Source organism: Mangifera indica, chromosome 7 (genome assembly GCF_011075055.1).
Source record: "Mangifera indica cultivar Alphonso chromosome 7, CATAS_Mindica_2.1, whole genome shotgun sequence".
NCBI classification, from domain to species: domain Eukaryota; kingdom Viridiplantae; phylum Streptophyta; class Magnoliopsida; order Sapindales; family Anacardiaceae; genus Mangifera; species Mangifera indica.
Window position 1 is genome coordinate 5,048,358 of NC_058143.1, and position 11,726 is coordinate 5,060,083.

Below are 11,726 nucleotides of genomic sequence, written 5' to 3' on the forward strand. Positions count from 1 at the left end.
AATATTTGTCCATTGATAGGGATTCTCTTTTCTTTTGTAATTTAAAGGAAAAATTAATTATTTTTTAATGCTCTGTAATTTGTTTTCACATTAAACCAAAAATTAAAAAAAAGAAATAATATCAATACATTCTAAATTAGTTGGAGATCTGCTTACATATTATCTTTTGCCTTATATTTTTTCATGAAAACTCCTTTTATGTAAAGGCCCACATCAAAATTTGTTCTTAGATGAGTAATAAAATAGAGATTACTGAGAATTGATAAAAAGAAAAAAAAGGCCTGCACCTATATCTAATGCAGCAACACACTTGGGAATCAAACATGATTACTTTAATGACTAAACAACCGATAAGCAGAATAAACAATATTTCCCATTAATATGGCCATTATTCCCCTTAATTTAGCTAGAAATAAAGAAAACGTTCACACAGACAAGCAAGAGCCTGTTGAAATCCTTTTACGTATCCCCCTATTGTGAGATCACCCTTGCTATAAGAGGTTTCTCTGAAGTCCGAAAATGCTCCGTTAAGCCAAAATGTGCCATGAGAAGCCATACATGAGTAAGTAACTCTCCACCAAATCTCAGATTTTGAGCATGAAGGCTTCCTTTGCACTTGGATGCTGCATACGCCAGCAATTCCAGCCAATTGCGACCGATTTCCTCCCATTTCTTGATTAATTAGATCGTGTGACACATAACAATATTTTATAATTAGTTGCTAATGACTTCCAAAATAAATTAAAATAAATAAGAAATATTACCTTATCTGCTTCGGTCATTTTCTTCATAAAGGAATGTGCATCCACTAAAACTCCCGTCTTATTGTCGTCAAATCCATGATCAGCCAAATGTTTGCAGGTCGCGGGAATCCCTTGGGATCGAAACTTTTGGAAAGTATCCGCCAATGTATTAGCCTCATCTTCAAAGCTAACTGTTGTAATTCCGACCGATAACAGAGAAGGATGACTGACTAAGAGATACATCATATATCTAGAAATTTTATTCATTCTATCACACTCTTGGGGGTCTTTAATATGGTCACTATCAACAACATCGTATGAAAGTTCTGTAATAAAATGCCAAAATAGAATGCGCTTGGAAAGATCTTCTCCAAAATCCGGAATTCCTTCAGAATATCTACTGCTTGTAGGTTCTTCAACTTGGGTAGTGCCGGTTGGTGCAGCTTCTTTAATTGCTGCAGGGTCATCGGATATTGGATTTTTGGTGCCACGTGTCCGTTTTGCAGCTTTGTCCTTTATACTCTCAAAGATCGACTTCTTAGACTCTTTTGGAACTTCCTCATAAGTTACATGCAAATTTTCTTCTAGCCATTTATCCTTGTTGAGGTACTTTAAGATACCGAGGCAGTGCAGTCTCTTTAAGAAGTTGAGAAACCAATGGGTTTTTTCTTTCAAGAAGAAGTTAAGCAGACTGTACTGAGCCATTTTGTTAGACCATCTGGGACCCTTAGAAGGAAGAAAGAAAGAAGGAATATGCCAGGTGGAAACTTTGTTGTGCTTCCAAGACCAAACAATGGCACGGTCTGATGAGAGAAGTACTATTGCTGCATATATCTCTATAACAAGAGCTCCAATTAACAAACCAAATGTTACGAAAAGATCAACTTTTGAATATTCATGTTTTTGACCAAGAAAAGTGAAGAGCAACAGCACAAGAAGGGTAAGAAAGAAAGTGACAAAGTGAAGGAACAATCCCCGAGGAGAATAAAGTAGAGGTGCCTTGGTGTAAAGCAAGTCAAACGTAAATGCAGTTTCCATTTCAATGATTTTGAAAGCATTTTCAAAAGACATGTTATTGAAAAGATACTGAGTGGTCTGTTTGATTGTGGAGGTAAGAATTGTATCTAAGAAAAGACTCATAGTTACTTTCCCCAGTGAGTCTGCGATAACTAATCGATCTTCATCAGAAACAGAATTATTGTTAATGTTGCTGCCACAAAGCCGAGAGAGATCCACTGGAAAATCGAATGCTGTAATCATGTCTGTTCCCACAAAGTACCCTTCTTCATTCTTACTTCCATGCTGCTTAAGAAATCGTCGAGCCACCTGATCTTCATTATTTTTGTGTTTAAATTTCTTTCTAAGATTCTCACTGCTAGCTTTCCAAAGTGACGAAGTGCGTTCTCCATACTTAATTAGCCCTGCAATCAACATTAGGATGTAGAGAAATGTAAGATAAGAGCCTGTCCAAGCCATGGAGAGCACATAAATAGCGACTCCTGTTTGGACAATTAGTCCAAGGAAGTGCCTGAGCCAAAGCTCATTGTCTTCAAGAGCATAAGAAGTGATGGTGTCAGGGCCACCCAAATGGAGGAGAAGAAATGGTGCCCAAAATGCACTTAACTCAACGTTGGCATCGATGACGTATCCAGCATTATCTTCAAATAAATCCGAAAGGTTATTTGAGATGACACCAAGGGAAGCAGTTGCTATGGAGTCTGCAGACAAGTAGACACACCATAATACAAATTTCAGCCAGCCCTTGTGATTATACTTTCTGCGATTACCCAGAATGATGAGTACAATTTGAAGGATGAGGCTAAGCATAACAGAAACTCGTATATCCCATTTTTTCCAAATTCTCTTCAAAGCTGGAGAAAGTATCTTCATTTATGTGTTCCAACAATACAACAAACTGCTAACAGCCATATAATTTAAACAGTCACAGTTAGAAATAGTTGGAATTATGAAGATTTACGCAACCGAATTAAAAATAAAAAATTCAAAGTCAAGTGAGTGTTAGCTTTTGATTAATTTAAATGCCATTTACATAAAGAATTAAGAGAGCTGGAAACAGTAATTAGAAGTCTAAATTTTCCATTAAACTAGAGCGCAATACATTAAATTAAGAATAAAAAATCCAACAGCAATAACATTGCCTGTTGAATTTAATGATATACAAATCTTCATATAAAAATTTTGCAGAGGAGTTTCCAGTTACTGAAGTTCATTTCTTTCCTTTTAAAAATAAATTAAATCAAGAAGTCTAATGGGTAAGTCTACTAAACAGAAAAAATCCGCCTAAGCTTCTCGTACTAGAAGAATGCCATATTAAAACAAAATCAGCTAGTAAGAAAAAGAGTGTAACTTAATAAGTATAAATTATTTACAAATAACTAATATTCATTCTATTCATAAGAAATGCCATCATCAGCAGTTATTCATATTAAGAAAATTTGGAAAATATTGGTACAATATCCAACCTGCTGCTTTGATTTGATTCCACAAACTGCAATAAGAAATTAGCTCTAAACCAAGAACAAATTATACAAGTTTTAGTGAAAAAAACAAACGAATTCATTATCATGAAAACAAAGAATTAAGTAAGTACATACTTGGTGCTAGTATGCTGATATTGCTTCTGAACTACAGCTATTTGTGCCTCTTGTTATTACACAATTTAGTAGTTATATATCTATGAAAAACAGCCAAAGCTATGAATGATTATATAACTTTATGTGTCCATCCTATTTCACGATGGAGTGATTTATAATTTTACACCAAAGGTTTAGCCTTAAAACAATTTTCCACCATTGAATGTATAAATCATACTTTTTAGCCCAATACCTAAGTCAATTAATTGAAAAGAATCCCTATAATTGCTTATTATATTTATGAAGCTTGAGATCTTTGCTGGTTGTAGTGTTAATGTAAGCAATTGTACCCCTATAATTGCTTTATTGCTTATGTTATGAACATCCCGACTGACTAGTCGTTTGTATTTGTAGTTTTTCAATATGCCTTATCTACCTCTCGAGGAGTTTTCTTAACTATCTAAGAGGAGAGAATATGAGTATCGAGCTAATCGAAGAGCGGAGTTGGTTGGCATAGGTTTAACCACAAGGCTAGGGGTGATCATAGTTGAGGCAGTAAGTGAGATTGAGAAGAAAAATTAAAGTTAGGATGATTAATCTACCCCTTACAACTTTGCTTTGGTTCCCTAACCAAGATATTGCTTGTGTGGGATAGATTTATGCCAAAAAAGCTCTAACAGAAAGCCATTTCCATATATCAATAGACGTTGAGGTGGTCTTTCTGGAAGAAACAAGATGAAAGACTAAAAAGATACATGTTGTGTTGTGTTTTCTTAATAGTTTTCCTAATATGGATGCAATGAGTAGCCTGATTCGAGTTTATATTTTTATAGGGAGGTCATGTTTTTTCTAAGTTTTCCTTTCTCCTTTAGAGCTCAAAAGGTTGAATTAGGGGTTAGAGTTGGTCATGACCTTGTTTCAAGGGCCAAATGGACGAGATGCAATCACTCAGAGAAGACTCTGAACAAATCTATAAAGGCTTATTGTATTTTTGAAGGTTGAGATCTTTGCTGGTTGTAGTGTTAATGTAAGTGACTGAAACCCAAAAATTGCTTTATTGCTTATTTTTTGAATGTCCTGATGAACTAGTCATTTGTAGTTTTAGTTTTTTAATATGCTTTTTCTATCTCTCAGGGAGGTGTCTTACCTTTCTAAGAGGAGAGAAAAAGAGCATTGAGTCAACCAAAGAACAGTGTTGGTTGCTATGGAGTAGAACCATAAGGCTAGGGTGATTATAGTTGAGGTAATAGGTGAGATTGGGCAGAAAAATCAAAGCTAAGAAACTTGATCTATCCCTTACAACTTTGCTATGATTTCGTAAACAAGATATTACTTTCATGGGAGAGAGTTATGTGAAGAAGATTGTGACAAAAGCCATTTCTATATGTTAGTTGACGTCGAAGACATCGAGTTGGTCTTTTCAAAAGAAGAAAGCCTAAAGACTAAACAAATCCATGTTGTATTGACTTTTAGGCTAAGATTTGTTAGGGTTGAAACTATTAATTATGATATAGAAAATTTCCTTTATCACTTCAATTATAATGCTTGAAGCCTCTTTCTGTTACTTGTATATATGTTTAATACATGTAATTGTAATGTGCCACAATTAATAAACTTATGATTCTATGTACTTTTATTGGACTCCATTTATTATTGCCATGCATACTAAATAATCATGGTGTGAATCTTTTAACATTTAAAGGGGCGTGAATATGACACCCTTAGATAAATCCTATATTGATAAAACACGAGAGATACTAGGTCTGTTTGTACATCCGACATCGTTTGGGGATGAGAAGATTTGATTAGTTAAATAGTTTGTGAGTCCTTTAAATTGTCAAAATGCTTTTAGGTTGTAAAGCCCAAAAACAAAACCATGATGAACTATGTATCCAAAATGGATAATATCTTAACAGTGGACTAGGTTATTGGATTAGAGATATTGCAAATGTACCAAAGTCACTTTGTGTATCTTTTTGAGTGATGTTGGGATAAACTTCAGCAAGGATGTTAAGTCCTACAAGAGGGGATAATTATAACACCTTTAGGCAAATTCCACATTAAAAAAGCACATATTAGATATTGGGTTTATATGTACATTTCACATCACTTGAGAATGAGAATATTGAACTAGTTAAATAGCCTATGAGCTCCTTATGCCATCAAAACACATTTTAGATTGTAAAGCCTATAAGCAAAACCAAGCTTAACTGTGTGTCCAAAGTGGGTAATATCTTGATAGTGGGTCAGACTATTGGACTAAAAATATTAGAATATTATGACACCCTTCGACAAATCCCATATCAATAAAGCATGAGAAAGACATTAGGTTTGTTTATACATCCCATATCAGTTGGGGATGAGAAAATTGAACTAATTAAATAGCCTATAAGCTCCTTAAAGTGTTAATATATGTTTTGAGTTATAAAACTCAGAAGCAAAACCGTGATAAACTGTGTGTCTAAAGTGGATAATATCTTGATAATGGATTGAACTATTAGACTAGAGATGTTAAAATGGTATTAGAGTCATTCTGTGTGTCCTTTTGATTGACGGTGAGACAAACCTTAGTAAGGATGCTATGTCTTGTAGGGGGGATGTATATGGCACTCTTAGGTAAATCCCACATTGACAAAATATGAGAGAGATGCTAGGTCTATTTATACATCCCACATCACTTGGGGATGAAAAAATTAAACTGGCTAAATAACTTGTGAGCTCCTTAAGCTGTCAAAATGTAATTTTGGGTTGTAAAGCCTAAAAGCAAAACCATGTTGGATTGTGTGTCTAAATTGGATAATATTTTAACAGTAAGTGGGGTTATTAAACTAGAGATGTTACAAAATCTTTTAGCAGTCAACAGACAAGAACAAGAAAGAATAGACACTTTAAAGATAAATAATAGAATTCTAGTGTTTGGGAAAACTTTAGCCCACACAATGTGCTTGGGTAGGTTATAATGACCTTTAGTCATAATTAGGCATGTTGTTGCAATGCATTACATATAGAATCAACAATTTTTGGAATAAAAATCTTCTTGATGTGTGATGTTGTGCATATGGCCATAAGATTTGTGACATCATTTAATAGGAGTTTGTGGTCACTAAGGTAATGATAAGGCTTATAATGATCTTGCTTTTATAGGTAGTATGCTTGTAAAGCTATATGCCTTAGGCTTGTGGGAGTCACTATTGGAAGTTAATCACTATTATAGGTCTCAAAACAAATTTTAAGCTTCTACTCACTTGTTTTTATTATTCATCCTTTTAACATGAGTTTCTAATCTGTATGATGGTTAGGGCTGAAACACTAGATTGATTATGTAAATTAATACTCCCTTTGTTAACATGTGTTTCATCTATTAGCATGTTTTACACATGATAGATGGAATTTTGTTGGGATGAGTTATCTTTAGACATCGTAAGTTTACGCCATCCTTACTTTATGTGATTATTGCTCAATACATGTAGGTTGGATTGTCCTTAGAGCCAATTATACTTTGTACAATGTATATTGATGTAACTCACTAGATGTGAAATATATTTTGAATGTCAAAGGTTGGTAGCTCTAAAGTTATTAGTTTTTGTTATACTGAATATCAATCTTTGACATCTATACATAGTTATACCAATAACATGCCAAAAGATGACATTAAAAAAATGTTGTGTATCTCTTGACCATCAAATATTGGTGCCTTGTTCATCTAGTCATAGAGTGCACCTTGTTTAGTTGATACTACATATATGTGAGATATGCATTACACATTAAAGGATAGAACTTGTATTGATGCAAGCTATAATCTAAAGTGATAAAATTGATTCTTAAGGATACATTTGGCCACCTTCTTTAGAGAGGCTTGATAGACATTAAAGTGGTCATGTAGGTCTAATTTACAAGTTTGATAACTGATTTCATCTCACTTGTTGAAGCTAGTTATACTACTAACATGCAATACATGAAACAGATGTTATTTTATAACTAGAGAGTTGCTCTCTATGTTGAGAAGTCCTATCCAACTATTGCCATTTTGTACTTTGACTTTGACAACACAAATCACCTAGATTATTGTAGTTGAACATTGATTCATTCTAGTTTGACAAGAGTTTGGTCTTTGGGATCATAAAGTTGAGGCTGTTTCACATGTTAAAGGCAATTATGTATTTTGGGTAAAGGTTTAAACAAGGTAATCTAAAAAAAGAGATGACGTTTTTATGTCAAAAATGGTATTTATAAGTTACTACTATAATCATAAGTTTGGTAAGCTTGGTTGCCTAGTTAGTTTATTAAGGTATCAATAGAGGTATTGAGTAGATAGTGTCTCTCAACAAAAAGAGAGATATCATTGCCACTCTAACCATGAGTTTGGTAAGCTTAGGAGCCCACTCAATTGATTAGGGTATCAATGCATATGATATTGAGTAGATAGTATTTCTTAACAAAGAGAAAGATATCATTCCTGTTACCCAATATTTTCCTTGATGAATAATTATATGTCTATGCATGTCACATACTAGATAAGACTATAAGACTTGTTGCTTGAAGGTACCTTGTTATCTCTATTGGGAAAGCTTTTAACAAGAGGTGACAAGATTAGAATGTGTTTGACCCATAGGTGTTTTGATGATAAGAAAAACATAAGAACATTACAAGTTGAACAAAGTATGAAAAATATAGGAATAGACATAGGAACGATTGGTAGTTAAGAACACATGATCAATACAAGTAAAAATTGACTCATTCATCAATCGTTCGTTTGCACATTCACACTTCTAGAATTTTTGAGAAATTTCAATTCTTTAAAAACAATCATTCCAATTGGAGTATCGCTTATTTGATACCATTTCCAAGCCAAGAATGAAGAAATATATTCAGTACCATGCTTGCTCATATGAAGTTAACATGGTCAAAGTCAAAAGTTAAGAAAATTAAAGTCAAACATTTAACTGATCATTCACAGGAGCATACCACCCATTCCTAATGTAAAATTCAACTAGTATGAAGCTTGCTCCTCTTCTAGTCACTTTTCTCGTTCATGCTTATGTGATTTTGAAAATTTAAAGTTTAAAGAAATGAAGACCTATTAATTAAAAGCATACAAACCTTCTTTAGTGACACAAACATTTAAACGTTGACTATTGGGAGTTCTAACCCAGGTTGACCTTTAATAAAAAATGGTGATATTGATCATTCCAACAAATGGTACTGTCAATTCCTTTGTAGTTTCAAGAGTAAAAGGTCATTTTCGAAAGTCAATGACTAGTTTTTCAAACCTAACAGAACTATTGCATTTTCCAACCATTCATGCTTATAAATTAAGGTCATTTGAAGTGAAGAATGGTTATATAACATGTTGCTATATTCTCAAGCTAATTTCTTCAAAGCTCTAGGTTATTTTCTTTCACTCACTAAGCCTTACCCAAATCATTAAGAGAACTCCTTGCACTTATATTGTATAATCAACCTTTAAGAGACATTCAAACACAAAACTCTTGTATTTGAATATTTGTAGGCGAAATCCCATATCAACTAATGTATTGGTCACAATCCCGAACAAACTAAGTGTAAAAAATTTGTTTAAATGATAGTGGAACTCTAAAATAGTTTGCCTAGAGAAGTGGACATAAGAGACTTTCAAGAGAAAGCTCTTAACCATTCTAAATACTAAGCTTTTCTTATCTCTAATATTTTAATTTGTGTTTGCATTTATTATTGGTTGTTTGAGTTATAATTTGTGGATTAAATTTTCAAAGAACCTATTCACTCCCTTTTAGGTTCCTTTAACCAATTTATTGATTTTTTAGAACGTTATATGCCCTAGATAGGATTCGAGATCCCTTACTTGAGGGAGCCTTTCTTGTATTGGTAAAATGATTTATATAACTTAAGAAGTTGGGGTTCTTTAATACGACTTACCATTTAAAGAGTTTAGTCCCTTAATCTTGCCATGAGGGTGTTGTATTTGATTTTATATAGTTTTTTTAGGACTACACATCATAATTATCATTGTGAGTTGTGAGCTTGTGGTGTGAGTTGTACATTTTGAATTAACATCATGATGTGAGTAGGCTCATGTTGGGAAATGGCGTGTGAAGAAAGAAAACATACTACTCTAGATTGAAAGACCTCTTCACTCTAAAAAATTAGAAGCATGTTGCAACTAAACATTTCTATAGCGTATGTTTCCTGTTTTTGGCATGTTAAACTCCAAACCTCAAGAGATATCTATAGGTTAAGTTTTGACCTTTTTATAGGATGAATCGTTTGGAGGCTATATTAGTATATGTATGAGGTTATGATTGTTTAAGGCCTTCCTTAGTATATGTCCAAGAATAGTTCTAGAAAGGATATTATGCCTAAGATTAGCACATCAAGGAATTTGTTCACCTTTTAGAGGACTTTAAGGGAGCAATTTGTCATTGATTGACGATCTAGTAGCATGTTTGGTAGTAGCCCTCTTCATGCTAGATTATTGATTAAATTTCTTTTCACCAACTAATATATGATATTTAGAGCCTTGGACAAGATAAACTATGGTCGTGGCAGCGAATTTTGATTAATAAAGACCAAAAGACTTATTCCCACCCAAGGTATAGTGAAAACTTAAAGTGACTCTCACTAACTTTTGAAAACCCAAATATCTATCCATCCATTAGTTTTGATAGAGACTGTTAGGGTAAACTCATCATATAGAGATTTTTATTTAAACAAAGAAAAAAATGATTTCTTTTTAACTCCTTAATTTTAAAAACTAATCATTTTTCTTATAGTTTATTTAAACAAATAAAAATTAATTTCTTTTTTCCCCCTTAGTTTTAAAACCTAATTATTTTTCTTCTAACTTAATTTTAAAAAATTAATGTTTCAACCCCACTACATATATTTTTAGGGTTTTATATTTAGAATGACCAACTGCCCCTCAAACTTTGAAACATTACATTTACACCCCAAAAACTCTATTCCATTTTTTTGGTGATTGTTCTTTCAAGTGTTCCTTTTCGACAACATCTCTCCTCCCTCTGTAGTGGTTTTTGAATATGAAAACCAACAAAAATCTAATCAAAATGACCACGTTTTTGAGCATGGATCTGTGTGCATCAGCGACACACAAATTTGTCAGATGGTGTTGCATAGACATGGGTGTTGTCCAATTGATATATGCATTGCTGACACATATATCATCACATGGATTTGTATGATTTTTGCATAGATGTATCCAAGAAAATTCAATCATTTCGATTAGATTTTTGATGATTTTCGTGACCAAAAACCATCATGGAGGGAGGGGAGATGCGATTGGATATAAACGCTAAGAAGAAAGGTTGTTGGAAAGATGGAATAAAGTTTTTGGTGGTGTAAATGTAATGTTTTAAAGTTTGACTTAGGGGAAATGGTTAGTTTTTAAAACTAAGGGGGAAAAAGAAATAACTTTTTTTTTTGTTTAAATAAAAATTTTTAAATGATGATTTTACCCTTGATTGTAATAGCGAAAACTAACAGATGAGTGGGTATTTGGGTTTTCAAAAGTTAGTAGGAGTCTCTTGGCGATTTCACTATAGCTTAGGTAGGAATAAGTCATTTGAACATTAATAAGTCCTAATATCCACATAGTGATAGATAAATGAAATGCACAGAAAATAGAACACAAAATTTTTAACGTGGTTTAACCTATTGTTAGGAGACTACATCAATGGTTATGTCACTAATAACTCTAAGAAAGTGTTCAACAAAGTATCAAGAAAAGATGTAACATCCTTAGAGAAATCTCACATCAACAAAAAACAGTAGAGATATTGGTATGTATAGCTATCCCAAGACCGATTAAATATAATATGAACTCCTAAACTATCAAGATGTTGTTTAGGTTGCTAAGCCTAAAAGGAAAATTGTGATAGATTATGTGTCTAAAGTAGACAATATTTTCATAGTATGTCGGACTATTGGACTAGGATATTAGAAATAATATCAAAGGTACTTTGTGTATCCTTTTGAATGATGGTGAAAAATATCTCAATGAGGACGTTGAGTCCTATAAGGGAGGTGAATGTAACATTTTGAGAAAAAATCTTATATCATAAAACCATGGAAAAATTAATGTTGGGTATGTTTCGACATCTTAAGAGTGGTTAAATAGTCAATGAACTTTTAAATTGTCAAAAATGTCTAGGGTTGTAAAGCTCAGAAAAAAAACTACGCGGAATTTTGTGTCAAACTCAGACAATATTTTGATAATAGGTCAAATTATTGAACTGGGATGTAACACCTAAGGGGGATAGATTGATTTCTATGAAAGACTCCTCGTTTGTCTTAGTATGATGGTGATCTAATTCTACATGTTGGATGTTAGCTATGGAAAGTTGTATATTTGATTTGCTATTTATCTTTCTCCTTT

The 11,726-nt window shown here is 33.1% G+C and overlaps 1 protein-coding gene across 1 annotated transcript; it reads right to left on the reverse strand.

Moving 5' to 3' along the window:
• Positions 1–310: 310 nt before the first annotated feature.
• Positions 311–2,633, reverse strand: LOC123221393. Its single transcript, XM_044644248.1, has 2 exons — positions 765–2,633; positions 311–672 (listed from the first exon to the last, which is right to left on the reverse strand). The coding sequence occupies exons 1-2, from the start codon at positions 2,631–2,633 to the stop codon at positions 472–474; spliced, it is 2,070 nt and encodes a 689-aa protein (XP_044500183.1). The 3' UTR covers positions 311–471.
• Positions 2,634–11,726: the final 9,093 nt, after the last annotated feature.

Coding starts and splice junctions, on each gene's coding strand:
- LOC123221393 (XM_044644248.1), bottom strand. CDS start 2,633: ATGAAGATACTTTCTCCAGCTTTGAAGAGAATTTGGAAAAAATGGGAT. Junction 673..764: donor AAATGACCGAAGCAGATAAG/GTAATATTTCTT, acceptor TAATTAATCAAG/AAATGGGAGGAAATCGGTCG.